This window comes from Spermophilus citellus, assembly GCF_964194105.1.
Source record: "Spermophilus citellus genome assembly, chromosome: X".
Lineage (NCBI taxonomy): Eukaryota > Metazoa > Chordata > Mammalia > Rodentia > Sciuridae > Spermophilus > Spermophilus citellus.
In genome coordinates this window covers 40539488-40564597 of record NC_138190.1, presented here as the reverse complement: position 1 = coordinate 40564597, position 25110 = coordinate 40539488, and the positions used below count along the sequence as shown (strand labels likewise).

The 25110-nt window shown below is 40.2% G+C and overlaps 2 protein-coding genes across 8 annotated transcripts in view; both read left to right on the top strand.

Moving 5' to 3' along the window:
- Window positions 1-25110, top strand: part of ZNF41 (zinc finger protein 41) — a 61702-nt gene that overhangs the window by 14516 nt on the left and 22076 nt on the right. For 4 of the 7 annotated variants that reach the window (XM_081277216.1, XM_081277219.1, XM_081277214.1 and 1 more), the window contains exon 2: window positions 15522-15780. The exons of 2 other annotated variants lie outside the window; for them this stretch is intronic. In XM_081277216.1, the coding sequence (XP_081133342.1) occupies window positions 15703-15780 (78 nt within the window). In that variant the 5' untranslated portion in view covers window positions 15522-15702. The remainder of the gene's footprint in view (window positions 1-15521; window positions 15781-25110) is intronic. One more of the 7 variants, XM_081277217.1, reaches the window with a different exon arrangement.
- LOC308639630 (thymosin beta-15C-like) lies at window positions 10664-11637 on the top strand (the record flags this gene model as incomplete). Its single annotated transcript, XM_081277901.1, has 1 exon — window positions 10664-11637. The coding sequence occupies one exon, from the start codon at window positions 10664-10666 to the stop codon at window positions 10799-10801; it is 138 nt and encodes a 45-aa protein (XP_081134027.1). The 3' UTR covers window positions 10802-11637.

The window sequence follows — 25110 nt, the reverse complement described above, 5'->3', positions numbered from 1 at the left end:
TACTTAAAATGGGAAATTCTACTTCTTCGGATAAGGAAATGTATCTAACTATTTTAGACAGTATAATTAATCAGAAAGGAAAACAGATAAAGAAAACTCAGTTATTGCAATTCTTAAAGATTGTAGGTGAATATTGTCCTTGGTTTTGTGACCAAGAGTCTCCAAATTTACTTACTTGGGAGAAATTAGGAAGAAAGTTACAGAGAGTTTGTCTTTCTACTGAAATACCTGGAGGCATAGAGAATATACAGAAAACTTGGACGGCCCTAGAAATTTGTCTCTTTGAATACATGGACCAGAGTCCGTGGCCACCAGAAGAGCTTCTGAGAGGTATTCAAAGAGCCATTAGGTCTATTCAAATGGAAAATCAGCCTGAGGCTAAGTTAATTTCCTTTCCTTTGAGCCGTTTTAAAACAAAAGCGCTAGGAGCTAAAACAAAGGTTAGAAATGTGCAAGCTAGCCCGCAGACAGATTATACAGAACAGCATGATAAAGAAGAAGCATCTCTAATCTTGGAGAGCCCTCCAGAAGTGGTAACCAATCTTCCTGGAGAGGAAAATACAAAGGAAACTCCTAGCGGGGCTCAGGTTTCTTCTCAGCCACGTGAGTTAGAAACCCAAATTCCAAATGGCGATAGTACAGAGTCTGATAGCAACTCGCAGTCTGAGGAAGAAGAATTAGACATAGAAACTCAGGACTTAGAGAGAAATTTTAATAGATTGCATTTAGCACCACCTGCCCAAGCCTTTAAAATTCAGCCGATACCTGCTAGAAGAACCAAATTTAACAGGTGTGCTGAATTAAAGATGACTTTTCTTACCCCAGTTCAGCAAGGTATTAAGAAGGCTCAAGAAATGGGGGAGGATACTACTGGTTTTCACCTCTTTCCAGTTTTTGAGCAAACTGATGAGCAAAATCAGAGAGTTAGAATTCATGCTGTAATTCCATTTAAAACTATCAAGGAATTAAAAAATGCATGTGAAACGTACGGCCCAAATTCGCCTTTTGTTCAGAGTCTGATAGAAAATATCTGCTCACAACCCCTTCCTCCTAGTGACTGGGTTTTTTTAGCCAGATCTTGTTTGAGCGGGGGAGATTACTTACTTTGGAAAACTTACTGGACTGATTTTTGTAATGAACAGGCAGAAAGAAACCGAAGACAGGGCATAGAAACGCCAGTAACGATGTTTTTAGGGACTGAAGATTTTGCTGATTTAGAAAGACAGTTAAATTATGATTTTGTAGTGTACAATCAAATAACTGATTGTGCAAAACGTGCCTGGAGGCAAATTGTCCCCAAGGACCAGTCCAATTTAGTTCTTACCAAAATCAGACAAGGTGCCAGTGAGACTTATTCAGATTTCGTAGCCCGACTATATCAGGCTGCAAACAGGTCCACCGGAGACCCAGGAGCTAGCGAATTTATTGTTAGACAATTGGCTTTTGAGAACGCAAACAAAATTTGCCAAGATGTTCTCCGCCCCCATCGTAAGAAAGGAACAATTTCTGAGTATATTCGCTTGTGTTCTGACTTAGATTCCACTCAGTTGCAAACGGTAGCCTTAGCAACAGTATTAAAGGAAACTTTGGGGCCACAAAATTCAGTTCAGAAGTCCCGCAGCAAGTGTTACGTTTGCGGAAAACCCGGTCATTTCGCCTACGAATGTCGCCAACGCAAATTTAGGTTTAGGGCTCCATCTACTGGCGATAATAGATATTGCAGGACTCGGCGCCACGTGGTTGATTCGGGTGGCGCGGATGAGCCCGCCTTCTCGCCACAAGTATTTCCTCCTAGCGAGGGGACAAAAAACTTCCGTTCGGCCCCTCCCCGGGCCCAGAAACAATATGGGGAGACGTCGCACAGTGTGACGTCACTAGCGGCGCCGACCAGGACAGTCCGCGATTTTTACCGGAACAGAGACATGGATCACAGACAGTTTTCTTAGGACCTTCAGAGACAGTTGAATTAGATCCTGAAACGGGACCAACACAAATCCCTACTGGGATTTTCGGGCCGCTTCCTGAAAATACTGTAGGTTTAATTTTGGGGCGTAATAATTTAAAGGGAGCTATTGAAGTAATACCTGGTGTGATAGTTTCAGAATTTAAAGGGCAATTATATGTTACTGTAAGATCCAATTATGCCCTAAGACTCACCCCAAAGGATATTTTTGCTCAATTAATATTATTGCCTTGTGTCTCAGAAAGGCACCTGCCGGCAGATTCAGTTTCTAAACCGCCGGACAAAGTATATTGGTCCCAGTTAGTGCGACAAGAACGCCCTTTATTAAAACTTAGAATTAATAATAAAAATTTCCTAGGAATAATTGACACAGGGGCTGATAGTTCAATATTGTCCAGCCGATTTTGGCCCAGACAATGGCCTCTGCATACAGCCTCAGCTAATCTAGAAGGAATAGGAAAAATTTCACAGCCTGCTCAAAGTGCCAACTATCTCCGTTGGGAAGATTCTGATGGAAACAGTGGAATATTTAAGCCTTATGTGTTAGAGTCTTTACCAGCTAATCTATGGGGAAGAGATATACTAGCCAAAATGGGACTGCTACTAGTCACCCCAAATTCTATAAGGTCAGTTGAAGAAATTAATCAGAGGTATTTTCCTGGAGATGATAGGGAAAACTTTCAGGAAGAATATCTGTTTACAAGCCAGTCTCCACGGCAAGGATTAGTAAATACTTCAGGACAAAATTTTTATTAGGGGCACTGAGTACTTCCCCGATCCTTAAAACAGCTGAAAAAATTACATGGCTCACAGAAGAGCCTATTTGGATTTCTCAGTGGCCCATCTCAGGGGAAAAGCTTAAAATAATTCATAGATTAGTTGAGGAACAACTTCAGGCTGGTCATATTGAACCAACACTTAGCCCTTGGAATACACCTATTTTTGTTATTAAGAAAAAGTCAGGAAATTGGAGATTATTACAGGATTTAAGGGCAATAAACCAGGCAATTCGGCCTATGGGATCATTACAGCCAGGACTTCCCTCCCCCACAGCCATTCCTTTAGATTATAGCTTGATGGTAATAGATTTAAAAGACTGTTTTTTCTCTATAAGGTTACATCCTGAAGATTGTGAAAAATTTGCTTTCACTGTCCCAGCAGTTAATTTTAAGGAACCTGTTAAAAGATACTGCTGGAAAGTCCTTCCTCAGGGAATGCGTAATAGCCCTACCCTGTGTCAAAAATATGTTGATCAGGCAATAGATCCCATTAGAAATAGCTTCCCTGATGCATACATTATTCATTTTATGGATGATATATTATTGGCCCATGCTAATTCAGAAGTACTTTCAGAAATTTTTACTCAGTTAGAGACCTCACTTACAACATTGGGTTTAAGTATAGCTCCTCAAAAAATTCAAAAGGTATCTCCTTTTCAATATCTAGGTCAGATAATTCAAGGGAGTACAATCCGTCCTCAAAATCTTCAGATAAGAGTTAAGGAGTTACGTACCCTTAATGATTTTCAAAAACTATTAGGAGATATTAACTGGCTAAGACCATCCTTAAAGTTAACTACTTCTGAGTTAAGTCCTTTATTTCAGATATTACAAGGAAATCCTTCTCCAACCTCTCCACGTCAACTAACTTTGGAGGCCAAAGCAGCCTTAAGGAAAGTGGAAATTGCAATTAAAAATGCACAGCTTACTAGAATAGATCCTAAAGAAATAATATATTTATTAATATTTCCAACTGAACATACCCCAACAGGAGCCATATGGCAAAAATTAGGAGTTATTGAATGGATTTACTTATCTCATTCCCCTCAAAAGACATTAACACTTTTTCATGATTCTACAGCTCAATTAGTGATTAAGGGTAGAACTAGGATTTTACAATTAATTGGATCTGAGCCTGATATCATAATTATTCCATTTTCTGTTCAACAGACTAATTGGCTTTTTCAAACTTCTAGTTCATGGCAGATAGCTTTTGCAGATTTCCCTGGCCAGATAGATAGCCATTATCCTCGTGATAAGATTGTACAATTTGCATCATTAACATCACTTATTTTTCCAAAGATTGTACTTTCCCATCCAATAGAGGGAGCTTTATCGGTGTTCACAGATGGTTCCAGCTCTGGTAAGGCAGGTTTCTTCAGCCGTGTTCATACAGAGGTAATACAAACTTCTTATACTTCAGCTCAAAGGGCAGAACTTCAAGCCCTGATTTTGGCCTTAGATTATTTTTCAAATGAGCCTATTAATATCTATTCTGACAGCTTATATGCAGTCAGAGTTACCAAAAATATTGAAACCTCAGTTATTGGGTTTACTTCATCACAGGAGTTATTTGAATTATTTCATAATTTACAAAAGACAGTGCTAATGAGAAAGTACCCATATTTTATTGGACATATCCGAGCACATTCTAGCCTCCCTGGACCTTTGGTTGCAGGTAATGATAATATTGATAAATTAGTAGCTTTTTGTCAACAGATGTCTTCATATGACTGTGCCCTAGCTTCCCATTCCTTGCATCATCAAAATGCTTCTAGCTTACGTAAAAAATTCAGTATTACCAGAGAACAGGCTCGTCAGATTGTAAGCCAATGCCCTAAGTGTGTTATTTACACTCCATCTCTGCCATCAGGGGTAAATCCCCGTGGTTTAAAACCAAATCAAATATGGCAAATGGATGTAACTCATATTCCTCAATTTGGTAAGCAATGTTATGTGCATGTCATAGTGGACACTTATTCTAGATTTATTTTTGCCACAGCACGTACTAAGGAAAATACTCAACATGTAATTTCTCATTGCTTAGCAGCTTTTTCTGTTTTAGGGTGTCCTATGCAGATTAAAACAGATAATGCTCCAGCTTATGTAAGCTCTGCTTTTCAACAATTTTGCCAAGAGTTTCAAATTAATCATAAAACAGGAATTCCTTATAACCCCCAAGGTCAAGCCATTGTAGAACGAGCTCATTTATCTATTAAACTTCAATTACAAAAATTAAAAAGGGGGAATAAGATAATGACTCCCCAAAATAGCCTTAATCATGCCTTATTTGTTTTAAATTTTTTAAACTGTGACACAGAAGGTCACACTGCTGCTGAGAGGCAAATGTCTCCCTCGGTGACAGGCCCATTAGGCAGAGTTCTGTGGAAAGATTTACAGACTGGTCAGTGGAAGGGCCCAGATCCGGTAATATCATGGGGCCGAGGGCATGCTTGTATTTTTCCAGAAGGTGCTTTTCGTCCTATCTGGGTGCCTGAACGTGCCATCAGACATGGAGGAAATAGAACCCAGACTCAAGCGACTGAGGATAGACACGGAGGAGCCACAACCCAGAAGGAGGAGATATCGGAAAAAGATGAAGAAAGACCAGATTGAACCAGCCGAGAAGCTGATTTCATGGAAAGATGTGAAGAAATTGACAACCCAGGCTTCCCAAATACTTCGACGCCTAGGAAAGAACAGGACACCAGTCTTGATGGTAGCGACAATAATTGCCCTACTGGGCTGTCAGGTAAAAGGAAATCAAATAGACACTTATTGGACATATTTCCCAGATCCACCCCTGGTACACCCAGCTGTGTGGACTGGAGAATCTATTCCAGTATTTACTAATGACTCATTTATGATGGGAGGATTTACAGATACTCATATTACTCCCAGTCATGTGACTAGATTTAATTATTCTGGCTACAGTGCCCAATTACCTTTATGTTGGTCACATGATAAACATGCTGGCTGTCTGAAAGTATCATTTGAAGAAAAGACAGCAATTGGTAAACCTAGACTGACAAATAATTCTATTTATGGAGACTTAAAACCTAATACTAGATCAATAATTAAGATGGGACTTTCCCATAACAAGCCAGTCATTTCTGCAAAACCCCCACCAGTACCCCACTGTCCAAATAGTTCTATAATTGAAATTGGCACCTTTCCTAAATGGATGGATTGTGTAAATACCTTTCCTGTACGACATAAGGTGTCTAAAGCTAGTGGGTATATTTTAGACTGGTCTCCAAAAATTGATAAGAGACAATTACGAAGAAATTCTGCTATGACACCTGCAGGATTTGTTAGTAATATTTTGACTTATAGTGAAGGAGGCATTCAAAGAGATATTTGGCGTTTAATTGCTGCCTCAGAGTATTTACATTTTTCAGACAAACCTTTACCAAAATTTGTCGGCAAGAACTGTAAAGAGGGATCTTGCTATGGCCTAAGAGCCTGTGTCCAATCTCCTTATGTTTTAATTATTGGAAATGTAAAAGTTAGATGGATAGATGATAGATATTTTGTTACTTGTAATAAGTGCAACCTAACCAATTGTATTTCTAGGTATAATGGAGGAAAAGGAGTGCTGATACTTCATCAGCCCTCTTTTGTTTTATTACCTGCTAATATTTCAGAGCCATGGTATGCTGATGCTGGTTTACAAGTTTTACAGCAAATTCATGCCCAGCTAACAAGACCTAAACGTGCTATTGGAGTCATAATTGTTGGTGTCTTAGCACTGGTCTCATTTATTGCCTCAACCGTCTCTGCATCTCTGACATTGTCTCAGAATATTCAGCATGCAAAATTTCTTAATAATTTAGCTCAAAATACTTCCAAGGCTCTGCGTAATCAAGTAAATATTGATGAAAGGATTGAAACTAAATTAAACGCCTTAGAGGCGACTGTTATTAACATTGGTAATGAACTTTCAGCCTTAAAATTTAAGGAAAGGCTTAAATGCCATGCTAATTATAAGTATGTATGTGTTACAGCTGCCAAGTACAATGCTTCTCTCTGGGATTGGGAGAAGGTTAAAAACCATTTATTAGGCATTTGGCAAAATAGTAATAATAGCTTGGATATTCTGGAACTTCATCACCATATCCAAGACATTCAAAATAATAGAGCTGATTTTTCAGATCCTTCTTCTTTGGCTAACCAAATATTGAAGGAGTTAAATGGATTCAACCCTGGAAATATTCTTAAACACTCCGCTTGGTACATTATTGGATTATTCTCTTTGCTGTTAATTCTCTTTTGTATTGTAACTATAGGATGGCGAGTCCTCCAATCAAGAATCCGGGGACTCCAGAGAGTGAACCGCCGCCTCATTGTTAAGAATAAAAAGGGGGAATATGTGGGGAGCCATTCTGACACGTGATTGGGTGACTCCCGTTAAGGGCCTGAGGCACTCTGGCTGTGTCGGAGTTATCCCGACCCTTTCCTGATGAGAGAGCCCATCCGTGTGGGGGTGTGCGTAACCACTGACCCTGGAGACCCAATCACTGACCCTGACCTTGGAGTGCAGCCCCCCCTCAACCTTCATTGGATGGAATTCTCCCCTGAATCTCTTGTTTCCCCCAAATAAAAGGCTGATCCCCGGCGTGTTCGCTCTCTCTCTCTCCTGCTAGCCCAGAGTAATCCTCGCTGCCCTGCTGAGCGGCTGGAGGCAGGGAAACAGGGAGACCGAGCCGTCTCGGACCTAGCATTAAAATAAGGTACTGTCTGTGTGTTTTATTTTGATCTCTTCTAACTAACTGAATGCCAGAACCTCATTAATGAAACCACTGCGCAGGCCGCGTGGTAGATCCATCCATTTTGATGCAAATGAAAATATTTCATTCCTATATGGCTAAATAATACTCCATTGTATATATATACTACATTTTCTTTATGCATTCATCTTTTGATCAGCACTCTGTCTGATTCCATATTTTAACTATTGTGAATAGTCACAGTAAACATAGATGTGCATTTCTTTGATATGCTGATTTCATTTCCTTTGGATGTATACCCAAGAGTGGGAGAGTTGTATCATATGATAATTCTATATTTAGTTTTTTGAGGAACCTCCATATCGTTCTCCATAGTGGCTATACTAATTTACATTCCACTCACAGTGTATAATACTTCCTTTTTCTCTTTATTCTCCCCAGAATTTGTTATATTTTTTAATAAAGACCATTCTAACTGGAGTCGAGACAGTATCTCATTGTAATTTTGATTTGTATTTCCCCAATGGCTAATGATATTGCTCATCTTTTCATATATTTATTGGCCATTTGTATTTCTTCTTTTAAGCAGTGTTGATTCAGATTATTTGCCCATTTTAATTGGGTTATTTTGTTGTGGGGAAGGTCATTCAGAAAACACTAAGTCCCAGTTTTATCCAAATTGAAGAGTCTTTATTTAGCCGGCCAGCCAGTGACTATTCCCCACAGGACGCATAACTGTCTCTGCAAGGAACATCCCTGAGCTTGAGCATTTTAGGATATTTAAAAGCAAAAACCACGTCTGGATTGACATAGCTGCAAGCCAGCAGGTACAGAAGCTGAACTGGGCAGTTAGCGAGACAATGCAATGGGTGTATTGGTATTTCCCGTGGGACTTTCCAGGTTGGCATAGCAGTAAGCAAGCAGAAGGGAAGTGGTTCAAAATGACCCTAGTTGAGTACAAGTTAGAGAATGATTACTAAGTCTAGATGATCAATCTGACAAGGTACATTGCCCAAGAAAAATGGAAAGCAAAGAGAACAATTTTACATTGTATAAGAATTGCCATTTTTTGTTGCCAAGTATGTTATGCTAAGTATCTATTAATGGGTACAGAGGTGGGGCTTTCCCATGGGAGAAGCATTTCTTACATGATATGGAGTCTCAGGGTGAAATGGAATCTGTTTGGTCATTGCCCATATAGCCTGGCCCATAACAACTTATTTTTTATTGTTAAGGTTTTTAGTTCTTTATATATTCTGGATATTAGCCCACTGTCAGATGAATAACTAGTAAATATTTTCTCCCAGTCTGTAGGTTGTCTCTTCACTCTACTGATTGTTTGCTGTGCAGATCTTCATTTTGATGTCATCTTATTTGTCAGTTTTTGGGGTGCTATACAGAAAATCATTGCCTGTATGAATGTCTTGAAGTATTTCCCATGTTTTCTTCTAGTAGTTTCAGAGTTTTTAAGATTCCAGTTCATAGTATTTATTTTTATAGCAGAATTCACCTCATTCAATTTAGTTGAATTCTAATATTATTTATTTTATGCCCCCCAAATATTTACTATTCATTGTACTTGGTTGATATTTCTTCTTTCCCTTTTCCTGCTTTTTTGGTTTACTCATGTTTTTCTTAATCCAACTTCTGATTCCCATTATTTCAGAATTTTGACACTTTGGAATTTTGATTACTTTTGTCAATTTCTGCTAGTAGTTACCTTCACCTTCATTAATAAATGATTGCCATTGGGTACAGTGGCACACGCCTGTAATCCCAGCAGCTCAGGAGGCTGAGGCAGGAGGATCATGAGTTCAAAGCCAGCCTCAGCAAAAGTGAGGCCCTAAGCAACTCAGTGAGACCCTGTCTCTAAATAAAATACAAAATAGGGCTGGAGATGTGGCTCAGTGGTTGAATGCCCCTGAGTTCAATCCCCAGTACCAAAAATAAAAAAGGTTGTCTATATTTTGTACATCACTAGATCTGTATTATATCATAGCAATACCTACCCATGGAGATGCATAACTTGCCTTCTCCTCTACATTTGCATATTTTATCATATAAATTTAAGGATGTACAACATGATGTTTTTACATATATATAAAATTTGAACATTTATATATATAAATGATTACTACGGGTAAGCAATTTTGCAAACCTATCACCTTCCATAGTTATCCATGTGTTTGTGTGCGCGTGTGGTAAGAGCACCTAAAATCTACTTGTTTGGTAAATTTTCAATATACAATATACTAGTATTAACTGTAGTCCTCATGTATATTAAATCTCTAACACTTATTTATTAAATGTCACTATTAATTTGTACCCTTTGACCTACATCTCCCCATTTTCTTCTCCTTCATGTCCTCAGTCTCTACACAGCGAAGGAAACAATGAAAAGGCAGCTTATGGATTGGGAAAATATTTTTGAACCATATATCCAATAAAGTGTTAATATACAGAATATATAGGGAATTCACAAAACTCAGTAGCAAAAAAACAAATAACCTGGGGGGGGGGGGCTGGGGTTGTGGCTCAGCAGTAGCGCGCTTGCCTAACACATGTGAGATGCTGGGTTCGATCCTCAGCACCACATAAAAATAAATAAAATAAAGGTATTGTGTCCAACTACAACTAAAAAAATACTTTTAAAAAACCCACCTCATTTAAAACCGTGCAAAGAAGACAAAAAAGGCCAATGGGGGTGAGGTTCTGTGTAGAGAGAAGACAGTAGATGCAGGCCTGTAGGGCTAAAGTGGAGGGAGGGCCAGCACGTGAGCCTGGGATCCCTCATTCAATCAGAAAGCTGGGGTGTGGTCTGGGGGCGGCCCGCTACAGGAATTACAAGCACCTGGTTCTGCACAGAACAGCAACCTGGTCCAGAGTGAGCAAGGTGTCAACCCAGAGACTGCTTTATGCTAGACTTAAAATCTTCAGTCTTTCATTTAGTCAAGATGAGTGATAGGGCTGGGGATGTGGCTCAAGTGGTAGCGCGCTCGCCTGGCATGCGTGCGGCCGGGGTTCGATCCTCAGCACCACATACCAACAAAGATGTTGTGTCCACCGAGAACTAAAAAATAAATATTAAAAATTCTCTCTCTCTCTCTCTCTCTCTCTCTCTCTCTCTCTCTCTCTCTCTCTCTCTCTCTCTCTCTCTCCCTCCTCTCTCACTCTCTCTTTAAAAAAAAAAGATGAGTGATAAACTAGACGTGTCTGAAGTAGAGAGGTTTGACAAATCAAAACTGAAGAAAACTATACTGAAGGAAAAATACTCTCCCCTCAAAGAAACTATCCAACAGAAAAAAATAGAGTGTGTTCAAACATCATAAATAGAGATCTTCTCCCAAGAGCAAATTTCAACATTGCCAGAGAATTTTGATTTTAGGCTTGGGCTTTTTTAAACCTGTGTGTTTGTAGAAATTTTAGGCACCATATGACTTCTTACCTGTACTTCCTGGCTTAAAGGTTAACAGTAGTCATGTTCCATTAAATTTATTTCTAAACTTCCCATGGATACATAAATAAATTAAAGGTGACAGACTGTCAGTAATCTCACTATTAATGACCTTTGTGTGTGTAGTCCTTTCATCCCCTACAGGGCAAGCCAATTTTAACTTAGAATAGGTGCCTCCATTGCTTCTTTTTTAAAAGATGTTTTTTTTTCAGTTGTCAGTGGACCTTTATTTATTTATTTATATATGGTGCTGAGAATCAAACCCAGTTCCTCACACATGCAAGGCAAGCACAATACCACTGAGCTACAACCCCAGCCCCCTCCATTGCTTGTTTTTTTTTTGAGGGGGGGCATACTGGTAATTGAACTCAAGGGAACTCGACGACAGAACCACATCCCCAGCCCTAATTTGTATTTTTATGTAGAGACAGGGTGTCTCACTGAGTTGCTTAATGCCTAGCTTTTGCTGAAGCTGGCTTTGAACTCGTGATCCTCCTGCCTCAGCCTCCTGAGCCACTGAGATTACAGGCATGCACCACCATGCCTGGCCATTGCTTCTTAATGTTCATGAAGTTTCCTATCTTTGTAGCTTCTCATGGTTTATTTTCATTTCTAATGTATAATAAAATAATCAATATCACTGTTTTTTTATAAAAGTCAATAGGTATATGCAAAAGTACTCAACATCACTCATCAACATCAACATCATTTATCAAGAAAATACAAATCAAAACTACAATGAAGCTAGGCATGGTGGTGCATATCTATAATCCCAGTGGCTCAGGAGGCTGAGGAAGGAGGATTGCAATTCAAAGCCAGCCTCAGCAACTTATTAAGACTCTAAGCAACTCAGTGAGACCCTGTCTCTAAGTAAAAAATAAAAATGACTCAGGATATGGCTCCATGATTAAGGTCCCTAAATTCAATCCCCAATACCCCCCCAAAAAAATCCCAAACCTACAATGAGCTATCACTTCGTGATAGGGCTATTATACAAAAGACAAGAGATAAGTGTAGTGAATATATATATGGAGAAAAGGGAACACTTGTACATGTTAGTGGGAATGTAATTTGGCACAGCCATTATGGAAAACAGTGTGGAGGTACCTCAATAAATTAAAAATAACACTACTATATGACCAACCAATCTTTCTTTTGGATATACATACAAAAGAAATGACTCAGTCATTTGAAGAGATACTTGCATTTCCATGTTTTTTTTGTAGCACTCTTCACAATAGCCAAAACCTTAATTCAACCTAGTGTCCATCAACAGATGAATGGATAAAATTGTGCAGTGTGCATATAAAATGCACACATAACATGAAATAATATCATTCAGCCTTAAAAAAGAAAGATATTGCCATTTACAATAGCATGGATGAACCTCCACATTAGTCCTGAACATTATGTTCCTCCAGTATATTATGCTAAATTTAATATCCCAGGGTATTTTAAAATTTCCACTCAGGGGCTGGGGTTGTGGCTCAGCTGTAGAGCGCTTGTCTAGCATGTGCAAGGCACTGTGTTCAATTCTCAACACCACATAAAAAATAAATACTTGTCCAACTACAACTAAAAAATATTTTTAAAAATTAAATAAAATTTCCACTCAGTAACAGCAATAGTTTTATTTATTCTAAATGCTCAATTACAAAAACTCTGCTCCACCAAACAAGCTGGGTGACTTTTAAGCATAGTCAAGTTGAAAGGCCTACCAATGAGGGTCCAGGAAGCCTGCATGAGCCTTTCTAGAGTTTGATAACAAGGTGCTATGGAAAGAGGGCTCTGAGGATTTTGTTGCTTCTCTAGTTGAACTGGTGGATAACCTCAACTTATTCTCCCTGCCTCAGGATTTTAAGAGGATTGAGAGGTTGTGTGAAGAGTTAATTGTAAGCAATGGCTCCAAACTTTGGCTGCATATTACCCTGTGATCACATGGGTATTTTTAAAAGTTGCCTTGGCGATGCTCCAGACCAATATCAAAAGCCCTTTAGGGGCTGGTATTGTGGCTCAGTGGTAGAGCACTTGCCTAGCATGTGTGAGTCATTGAGTTCCATCCTCAGCACCACATAAAAATAAATAAATAAAATAAAGTTTAAACAAATAAAGCCCTCAAGCCAGGCCTGGTGGTACTTACCTGTATTCCCAGCTACCTGGGAGACTGAGGCAGGAGGCTTGCTTAAGCCCAGGAGTTCAGTAGTAGAGTATTTGCTGAGCATGCGCAAGGCCCTGGCTTCAATCCTCAGCACTGCAAAAATAAATAAATACTCTATGACATCATCTTTATTCAGATATAAGTATATGTCAGTTGCAAGTCATTTTCCAAAACTACTTTCCTTCTATTTTGAAGATTCTGTTACTATTCTCTTTAAAATTGAACTATTCTCTTGAGCATTCTGAGTTAGGAAAAATAAGCATATTATATAGTAAATGCTTTTATGTCTAAAATTGTGTTTCTTATGCTCTGACAGAAGAATGATATCTAGCCAGAGTGAGTTTCAAATTCTTGGATCTCAGTTCTCAATAATCTGTAGATGTTTTTTTCTAAATGACTTCTAGTGTTGCCAATACAAAATCGAGTGGCTCTATAATCCCCTTTTGTTGCAAAAAACATGTTGTTTCTGCCTGAAAGTGTTTTAAGATTTATCATTTAAATTCAACACCAATCCAAATTTGGAGTTGATTGTTTGGGTTCTTCTGGGAGTCAAAGATTGGGGGATTTCTGTGGGGGAGGATTAATGAGTTAGGATCCAACAGAATTTGATGATCCAGGGCCTATATCTGCCATTCATATGGGGGTAGCAAGTGACAACTGGGGAGAATCCTAGAAGGGAACAATTGGAGACATATAAGGTTAAATGGTTGGGACCTCTGTAGAAATTCTTGAGATTGTATAAGAATTAGAGATCTAAGTATCTAAAGTCATTGATTCAGTCCATGAGTTTATTGATTAGGGCACTAAGGTGGTGAGTGATCAATTTCAAGCCTGGGATCATTAAGGTATTACAAGTCTTTGGGAGTCGTTTTGGGGTGGACCAATATGAGTCGTGGATTGGGGCCTGTGCACATTGGTTATTGAAGGACTATGTGAGTTGGTATGTGATGGACAGGAAGATCTACTGAGGCTTTTATGAAGATCATTGATTATATATGTGGGCTGTGAATTATAGGGTCCTACTGGAGGCCAGGTTTGTCCCCAAGAAGCTCAATTGACTCTTAGAGCAAATCAATGTTAATTTTGAATTGAGAATGTATTGCCTATGTTGGTGTTCACTTCAGGAGCCTGTGGATACCAGTTGATCACGCCATTCATGACAGTTTTTGTCAGACGGTTTGGGCTGATGTTTTAGGAACCTGTGTAGACCTGCTCTTTTTCAGAGCCCAGATGGGAATGGTGAGGCAGGAATGTAAGTTTAAGCTTTCATCTTTGACAAAAGACAGTGGGCTATATAAGTTGCCCAAAATGTATACTGAATTATAATAGAATCTCAGTTTATGCACTCGTGACATGGTCACCTCTCAGCCAGAGCACTTTGAAGGCAACTGGAAACAGAAATAATGGTTATTGTGACTATACCACATATAGACTACCACATGGCTCAATAGTTTAAAAACAGCACTTTGGAGTCAGATGCTGTGGCACACACCTGTAATCCCAGTGACTCTGGAGGCTGAAGCAGGAGGATCACAAGTTCAAGGCCAGCTTCACCAACTTATTGAGACCCTGTCCTGAAATAAAGTGTGCTGAGGATCTAGCTCAGAATAAAGTACCCCTGGTTTCAGTCCCCAAGACTACCAAAAGAAAAGGTACTTTGGAACCAGGCATACCTGGGTTTGAATCCTTCTCCTCCCCTTCAACCTGGGTGATTTGAGGGGAGGATTTGTTTACTTATATGAATAGCTCCATCAGATGGCAAATGGGAATGATAATAAAAGTAATGCCTATCTATTAAGATGAGTGTGAAATTAGGTAGTTAATAAGACATGACTTGTACTGTATAATAATAGCAATATTTAACAATAACTGAATGTATTCCAGGGGCTGGGTAGGTAAGAGTGCTTCAAAGATATAATTTAATTTAACACCCTATAAGATAGTATTTTCATCTTTTTTTAAGACAAGCAAACTCAGCTTAGAATGATTTCCTCAAATTCTAGCTAGAATGTAGAAAAGCTGGAAGTCCAACACTCATTCATGTTTCTTTTGTGGGGGGGGGGGGTTACCAGGGATTGAACTCAGGGGCACCCGACCACTGAGCCACATCCCAGCCCTATTTTATTTAGAGACAGGGTCTCATTGAATTGCTTAGTGCCTTGCTTTTGCTGAGGCTGGCTTTGAACTCACAATCCTCCTACCTCAGCCTCCCGAAATGCTGGGATTATAGGCATGTGCCACTCCACCGGGCACCCATTCATCTTACACCAAATTTTGTGAATCTTTCCCACATCCCACATTATCATTTGGTGGGTGTTGGTTCTGCTGAACTTTTCTCTTCTGAAAGATCCAGCATAGTGAGCTGCCCCTTGGTGCCTATAGGAAGCATTCATGAGTGACCAGGGAGTGGCTAACCATGTGCACACTGTCTTTGCAGCTTTCTTGGAGCCTCTGCAGAGTCCCTGGACCAGAATGGTTAGTGGGGACTGCAGGATCTTCCTTCTAACCAGGCTCGACTGTGCCGCCAGACCTGGGTGAGCCCACAGATGCCAGCCCAGCTTCAAGCCCCTGGGAAGGGTCAAATCATCAGCAGGAGAGCCTAAGGGCCCAGGCCCAGCATGAACATGCCAGCCAATGGAGATTCTCTCCAGTCGTCCCTGGCCCTGGCTGCAGAGAAACATGGCGGCTCACTTGAGGTGAGGAGGGAAAGGACCCCATTCCACCATGCGGCCTGCGCAATGGTTTCATTAATGAGGTTCTAGGCATAAAGTTAGCTAGATGAGATCGAAATAAAACACACAGACTCAGTTACCTTATTTCTATTGCCAGGTCCGAGACGGCTCCCCTCTCTGGTTCCCTCCTCTAACCGCCCAGCAGGGCAGCAAGGATTACTCAGGGCTAGTAAGAGAGAGAGAGAGTGAACATGCCGGGGAGTAGCCTTTTATTGGGGAACAAGAGATTCAGGGGAGAATTCCATCCAATGAAGGTTGAGGGGGGACTGCACTCCAAGGTCAGGGTCAGTGATTGGGTCCCCGGGGTCAGTGGTCAGGCACACCCCCACACGGATGGGCTCTCTCATCAGGAAAGGGCTGGGAAAGTTCCGACACAGCCAGAACGCCCCAGACCCTTAACGGGAGCCACCCAATCACGGGAGCCACCCAATCACATGTCAGAATGGCTTCCCACACCCCATGGGTAGGAATTCATTCAGTGAGAAAATACCATGACCTTTCCCCAGGGCCTCAGGGAAGGGGCAGGTGAGTCATAGGAAGTCACAGATTTAATACTTGCTGACCCATAGACAGATCTAGATCCTCCTGCTGAGAGTAAGCACCACATGTCTGAAGTCACTACATCCAGAGCCCTATGGGTTTCAGTGGAAAAGGCCATGTGGCTGATGGAGAAGGGGATATGGAAGACCTGCCCCATAGCCTAGGGGAGAGGGTCAGGAAACTCTTGCAGGCTATCTGAGGCTGAGGTCTGGGTGGGAGCAGCCACCAGCCATGGCCAAGGAAATACAACCCCAAACCCAGTACAGCCCTTTTCTCTACATTGGTTCTTTACAGGTACTCAGTTAATCCCCACCTGAGCCCTCAGTTCCCCTGGCTTCTGAGGAACTTCTGATTCTCTATCCAGATTTAGATGCAGAAAAATCTTTTTTCTTGAAACTGAGACTAGCAGGGTAATAAGGCTACCACAGTCTTTAGAGACCTTCCAGCTCTTCCTTCTTTTTTCAGATATAAGTAAAATGGCTTGAGGAGGTTTAAGATTAACGCAGGCTTCTCAAGTTGGCAGTGACAGCACTGGCCTGTAGCCAGGTTCCCTGAATGTATACCCCACCCCCCCCAGAGAACTGCAGCAGAGACCAAGTTTCCCATTTGGAGTTCCTTTAAGATTGTGTAAACAAAAGACGCTGCCTGTAGTGCCCTCCTTTCACACTTACCTATGAATGTCACTTAGGGAAAGGGATTGCTGCCACAGGGACTCAGGGTTATATGGTCATGGGGATAATATTAAACTTTAAAAAATTATTTTGGTTTATGTTATATCATGATTTTTAAATAGTTTTATCTTTTAGTTGTAGGTGGACACAGTATCTTTATTTCATTTTTATGTGGTGCTGAGGATCGAACCCAGTGCCCCATGTGTGCTAGGTGAGCGCTCTACCACTGAGCCATAACCCCAGCCCCTCATTTCATTATTTTATAATAAAATTGTAGAAAATACAGGTTAACAAATAGAATAGAAAATTACTTGTAATTCCAGCATCACCCAAAGTTAACCATCATTAACACTGAACTATATATTTTCTTTGTGTTTTTTCTTTTGCATGAGCATGTATGCATGTGTGTGGGTATATGTGTGGAGCCATAAATATGTATGTGTGCCATACACACACACACACACACACACACACACACACACACACACGCACACTGCCAAGATTTAAAATGGAATCATACTATTTTAGTTATCTTTCTTTTTTTGTGCTGGGGATTGAACCCAGGGCCTTGTGCATGCTAGGCAAGTATTCTACCACTGAGCTACACCCCCAGACCCATGGCTTTTAACTCAGCAGTTTAAAGTTTCTAGGCAGTAATTTTTTTCTTCATACATATGTGATGTCCACAATTTAACCAGTCTACCATTTTAAAAAATATTTTTAGTTGTAGATGGACACAATACCTTTATTTTATTTATTTATTTTTTATGTGGTGCTGAGGATTGAACCCAGTGCCTCACACATATTAGGCAAGCCCTCCACCACTGAGCCACAACTCCAGCCTCCAGTCTACCATTTTTTAATTTTAATTCTTAATTGACAAATAATAATTGTATATATTTTGATATATATATGCATATGCACATTAAGGAATGATTAATCAAACTGATTAACATCTGTCAAGCTCACATACTAGCCTTTTTTTGTTTTAATTTCAATTTGCCCTCTCAGCAATTTTGAAATATGGCAGTCCCTTCTTATTTTTTCCAGTGATAGGAATTGAATCCAGTGTTGTTTATCACTTAATTGTGTCCCCAGCCCTTTTAAAAATTTTAATTTGAGACACGGTCTCACTAAGTTTCTTGGCCTTGAGTTTACAATCCTCCTGCCTTAGCCTCCCAAGTTGCTGGGATTACAGGGTTATGCCACATGCCTGCCTCATCTTATTCTTGAGAGATTTGTTCCAAGACCCCCAATGGATACATGAAGGTACTATCTGAGGTACTATTGAGTACCAAACACTATATATATATATATATATATATATATATATATATATATATATATAGCCACACACCACATAATGACATTTCATTCTACAATTGACCACAAACACAGTAGTGATCTCACAAGATTATATTGCCTAGTGGTATTCTAACCATCTTAGTTTTGTTAAATACACTAATATTTTCACAGTGGCAAATTGTCTAATGATATATTTGTCAGAATCTGTCCCCATCATTAAGCAACACATGACTGTACTGTTTTTCTCCATACATACCTATGATAAAATTTAACCTATAAATTAGAAACAGTAAGAAACTAATAACAAAAACTAATGTAAAACAACAATTATAACAATATGCTTGTAATAAAAGTAAGTGACTGGGCTTGCTCTCTCAAAATATGGAATTTTCCATTTAATTTTTTTTTTGGTACTGGGGATTGAGCCCAGGGGCTGTTAACCACTGAGCCACATCCCCAGCCCTTTTTATTTTTTTATTTTGAGACAGGGTCTCACTAAGTTACTTAGGGCCTTGCTAAGTTGCTGATGCTGGTCTCAAATTTACAATCTTCCTGCCTCAGCCTCCTGAGTCACTGGGATTATAGGCATGCACCCCACATCTGGTCATTTAATGTTTTGGGACCATAGTTGACTGTGGGTAACTAAAACCATGACAAGCAAAATGGTGGACAATGGGCGACTACTATATGCATTGTGTTATTAACTATAGTCACCATGCTATGCAGTAGATCTCAAAAATTTATTCCTTCTATCTAACAAAAGCTTTGTATGCTTTAACTGACATTCCCCTTCCTCTTCACAATCAGTTCCACTAGTAATATGTATTTAGGGAAGTTTAGGTTTTCTAATGTAATTAAAACTGCTATGGTGAAATTTCTGCATTTGGATCTTTTTGCTGCAAGTCACTGAAATTATATTTTTGAGTAAACTATATAGAAGCATTAGTTGGTAAGTGTATGAATATTGATAGTAGTATACTTCCATTTTTTCTAAGCTCTGCTCATTCTTATAATCACTGACAAACTGGGTGGAACTATGACAATGTGGTCCTCCTGAATCCTGCAGATGGCCTCTTGTCCAGCCAATCTGTAGGGATGTCTAGATGAATGGTTCTGGGATCTGCAAGGCACATTCTCCATTCATTTCCTTTCTTTCTCAACCACAGATCTCTGGCCCTACTTGAGAAGAGATGGAAATGACCAGGTCTCTGGTGAATGCTACTTGTTCACTTATTCATTAAGTTCTTTTTTTTTCATTAGATGTAAGGGAGCAGGATGTAGGTGGAAATACCAAGGAACCAATGAAAATGTCCCCAGGGTTGGGGAGCAACCAGATGGACTAAGAAACAGCTGAAACTGGAGGTCAAGGAGAAGAGCCAGGAAGAAAAAGAGAGCTGAGGGGATAGCATATAGGGAATAGGCAGGCTGAGAAGGAAGAAGGAACAGCTGGAGGGAGCATGGGACACTTCTGGAGATAGAGCCTATGGTTCCAGGTAACAAATGGAGGCATAGTGGGACAGACAAACACAGTGAGACAGACTACAAAACAGTCTTTGAGACAGGAGAACTAGTCATGGAGCAGGGAAGAACATGAGTTTTAAGAGCAATCAGAAGCCTTTTCTCAAAAATAAAAAGAACTGGGATGTACTTAGTGGTAGAGCATCCCTGGCTTCAATCTCCAGTATGAAAAAAGAAATAAACAAAAATCAGAAAGGATCATGAAATAGGAGGAGGGACTAGGAAAAAGAGGAAGCAGATAGTAGCCCCTGAGGGGTGAAGAGCCAGATGAAATGGAAAAGGCAAAAATGTTCAAATGTTCAAGAAGTTGAATGTGAGCCTGAGGGTCTAACAACTTCCAGAGGAACCAGGGGACTGTTCCTAGGTTCAGAGAACAATATGGGGGCATAGGAAAAAGAGGTAGCAGGGAACAAGAAATGGGAAATATGACACTGAGAATGGTAGTAATCAGAGGATATAGACAGAGATAGGATACAATTGCAGAGGATCAGGGAAAGAACAGAATAGTGAGAAAGCCTCCAAGGCTGCAGAATGGCATAGGGTAGCAGGGAACCTGTGACACAAGGATCAATTCTGTTGGGAAACAGCCAGAGAGAGCCACAAAAGTACTTGGCTCTGGGTGTCAGCCAGCACTCCCAGGAAATGACCAGAGGATCTAGGAAAGCAGGCATAGTAAAAACTAAATGTGTATCTGGTGTGGGTAGCAGCCTGATCAACTTGGCAAGAGCTAAAGAAACTAGAGAAGAACTAAAAGGAATAAGATAAATTACTAAAGTGGGATAAGAGCCAGAGATTCCATGCAGTAATCGCTAGGGTTAAGGCACAGTGAAGAAGCCAGGGAAAGATTAGGGAGCAGCCAGAGTTCCTAGGAATAAGCTGACTAAGGGGACATGGGATTTTTGTGTTAAAACAGCAAAATTCCTGGGCAAACTGTAATGACCAAGAAACAACCAGAGGAACCAGCTAATAAAGGTAATGTGAATAATGGAGATGGTGAAAGTACAGAATCTAGTCATGGTAGAGAACATACAGCAGAATCAGTATACTTTAGTGGTTAAAAGCCCAGGCTAAGGAATCAGCCAGACTGGCATTATTCAAAGTGTGGTCCATGGGCCAAAAACATGAGCATATATGCAAGGAACTGTCCAAGGGCACAGAAAATGATCTAGATATTAGAAAACAGTCAAGGGAATCCAACAGCAACTAGTCTGTGAATCACTGGAAGGAACAAGAAAAACTCTAGGAACCAGGGACCAGTAAGATCGACTAAGGCTCCATCAGAACAGTGGACCTGCTGGAGGGACAAATGTCTGAGGGAACACAAAACAGGAAACAGGATATATGTATAGTTAGAGGGGCCCAGGTGTAGCCAAAGGAAGCAATAAATAAGACAATGGGGGGAGTCACAAAGAACAAAAAACATCTAGAGGGAGTAGTAAACAGGAACCAAGGAAGTCAAAAAGAATAAGAAATAGATGGGGAACACTCAGAGGAGCAAGAACCAGAAGAAGGAGCAGGGGAAAGTCTGGAGAAGCAGAAATTCCTTGGAAGCCCTTCTGCTGGGCCTGGGGCCAAGGGGAAGGGAAGGATCACATCACTGAGGTGATATACAAGTGTCCCAGAGCAGGAATGAGAGCAGTCTTAGGCAGGTGGCCTGCATCCCCAGCCAAAGCAGATGGTCAGTGGATCAGGGACAGAGTAGGCAATAAGTGGTCATTCCTGGCAGCCCAGAGTATCCCCAGGGTGAGGGTGCAGAATATGGTGGGACTCAGATCATCCAGAAGGGAGATATCACTGTGATTAGCTGGAGAGCAGAGACGAGCCAGGATGTAAGTCCTTACTTAGGACAAGAAAGTCCTTGTGATGGCAGGGATACATACCATCCCCCATGGCAGAAACTGCCCAGGCTAATTAAACATTTTCATATGTGGCAAGTGAGGCTGAAATCTGGTGGGTCTGTGCCATCAACTTCATACCCAAATCCTACCACAGTCCTTTTCCACCACCCCACATCTGCCTTCCCAGCCATAGTGGAGTTCAGAACTTCTGTCTTAAAAGGATAAGGGATCAAATGGGGTCATTGATGGAGAGTGTACCTTGCCTGTTTTCCTTTTGCATCCATCAGTGCTTGTAATGCCTGGCATGATCTTTGAACATGATCTCTGTGTATATGGCCTTAATGACTTCCCAAGAAGGAGGGTTAGATAAGGGTGATCTTTCATCTAGCATCTCAGGCTATGAGTCCACAGGTAGACAGAGGCAGTTGTTAAAGTGTTTAACAGTACAATTAATAAATGTTAATCAAAATAAATAAAATCAAATTTAAGAAGCAAAATATATTTAATAGATATTAAAATATGTTAATATGTCCATATTGGGAAGTAAATAAACACTTCTCCTTCCACTGAGGCTCCTCCCCCATAGCACCCACACCAGCAAGTGTCAGTAGGAGGATACATCCAGTTATGACCCTCAAGGCTCTCACCTTTAGGTGATGAAGGGGGCACTCAAGTGTGTTGCTCAAGGCTCAGGTCCTGCTCCCAGAAACCCTCAAGGCTTGTGCTCCAGGGTATTGGTGAGTGAAGAGATTGGGGGAGGAATTATGGGAACTCTCTGCCTGTTCTGTACCCATGAATAGACACCAATAGGGAGAGGACCCCTGGGGCTCTGGAAGGTCCAACAGTTCACAATGAATAAATGTTTATCATTTCGTTAGGTCAAATCATTAGAGCTTTTCTTTGCTACTTAGTTCTATCTTCTGTCTTGTTTAGGAAATCCTCACCTACCCCAGAGCCTAAACCAATACTCAACTTTTGTGTGTGTGTGTCGGGGGGGTTCTGGGAATCAAACCCAGGGCTTCACACATGCTTTGCCAGTGCTCTACCACTGAGGTACATCCCCAACCCCCCACCACCACCTTTTTTTGAAATAGGGTCTCACTAAGTTGCTGAAGCTGGCCTTGATCTTGTAATCCTCCTGCCTTAGCCTCCCAAGTAGCTGGGATTACAGGCATGGAACAACCATGCTTGGATTCACCTATATTTTCTAAGAATTTTAAAGCTTTGATTCTTTGGTAACTTATTTTGCAATAGCTTCAAGATTAAAGAGAACTTGGGGAAAAGAGTACACTTAACTATATATGCCCTTCATCCAGAAACAATAATCATTAACATTTTGCTACTTTGCTTTCATTGTCTCAATTTATATGTGAATGTGTATGTGTGTATACACCCAGATATATTTTTTTAATTTTCTGGGTTCTGGGGGTATGGCTTAGTGGTACAGTACTTGCCTAACATGAACCAGGTTCTGGATTCCATCCCAGCACAATAAAAATAAATAGATAGATAAATGACTTTTACTTTTCAAACCATTTGAAAGTAATTTGTAGATATAATTTCCATTTACTCCTAAATACTTCTATGTTTATCTCTTAAGAATGAGGACATTCTGGGGCTGGGGTTTTGGCTCAGCGGTGTGGAGCGCTTGCCTCGCACATGTGAGACACTGTGTTCGATCCTTAGCACCACATAAAAATAAATAAACAAAATAAAGGTATTGTGTCCATTTACAACTAAAAACAATTAAAAAAAAAGAATGAGGACATTCTCAGCCAGGTGTTGTGGTGCAAAGCTGGAATCCCAGTGACTCAGGAAGCTGAGTCCAGAGGTACACAAGTTTGAAGCCAGTCTCAGCAACTTAGTGGGATCCTGTCTCAAAATAAAAAATAAAAGGGCCAGACATGTGGTTCAGTGGTAGGGTGCTTACCTAGCATGTATGAGGCCCTAGGTTCAATCCCCAGTCCACACACAAAAAAAGGATGGGACAACTATCAAAATCAAAAAATTTAATATTGATATAATACTATCTAATATATAGTATATATTGTCTAATTATTTAATATTCAATATCTAAAACAGATGCTCCTCAACTTCCTATGGGGTTACATCCTGAAAACCTATGGTAAATTGAAAATATCATAAATCAAAAATGCATTTAATACACCTAATCTATTGAATATCATAGCTTAGGCTATCCTAACTCAAATGTGCTCAGACCCTTATATTAGCCTACAAAAATTAGGTAAAAATCATCAAACACAAAGTGTGTTGACTATCTCATGTAATTTATTGGATACTATACTGACAGTGAAGACCAGACTGATTGTGTGGGGATTGCCTTTGTACCATCATAAAGTAGAAAAATCATAAGTTGAACCATCATCAATTAGGACTGTTTACATGCAGTTTCTCCAGGTGTCACAATTATGTCCTTTACAACACCCCCCCATCCAAGATCCAAAACATTTCATAAGTTAGATTTAGTGGCCATGTCTCATCAGTCTTTACTCTGTATTTTATGACATGGACAGTTTCAAAAACAAGATTTCAATTTGGGTTTGCTAACAGCAAACAATTAGATTCAGATTATTCAATTTTTGACAGGAAGTTGACAAAAGTTGACACGATGTTCTCAGTGCCTTGTGTTGAGAGGCATTCAATATCCATTTGTCCTGTTACTGAAAATGTTTACTTTGACTACCTGGTTAAAGTACTGTCAAGCATCTGCACTTTCCAATGTAATTAATAAGTGTTTCATAGAGGACTAGTTTGAGACTATGTAAATACCCCATTTCTCATATTTTTGCCCACTTATTATAGCATGCATCAGTGATTCCTACCTGTGACAATGAATTATTATGCTGTTTCCCTAATGGTGTTTTTCTAATTCTGTCATTTCTACATTTATAAGTTGGCATTGTATTATAAGAAGAAATATTCCTAGCTCTGACTCCTGAAAAGACAATGACATGCCAGGCATGAGTGCACCTTGATTTATAATTACTAACAGGAACTAGAGCTTTGGGAAGAAATGGCTTACTCCAGAGCTAATACAGACAAAGTACAAAATAATCACTGAAGAACTGCTAGAAAACAAGGAACTGCTCAAAATATGGGACCTGTCCAAATGACACAGGAACCAGTTTGAAAGAGCTTCCTCTGGCCAAGGCTAGGACAATTTAAGTAGCAAAATCCATTTTTTTTAAAGAAACGGGATCTTTCTATGTTGCCAGGCTATCCCTGAATTCTGGGCTCAAGAGATCCTCCTGCCTCATCCTCCTGAGTAACTGGGATTTTAGGCATGTACCACTGTATCCAGCTTTACAAAACCCATTTTACAACATTTCATCACCTCAAAAAAAAACCCACCCTTTAGCTATCCTCTTCTTCTCCCCACCCTTCCTCATGTCTCCCAACCC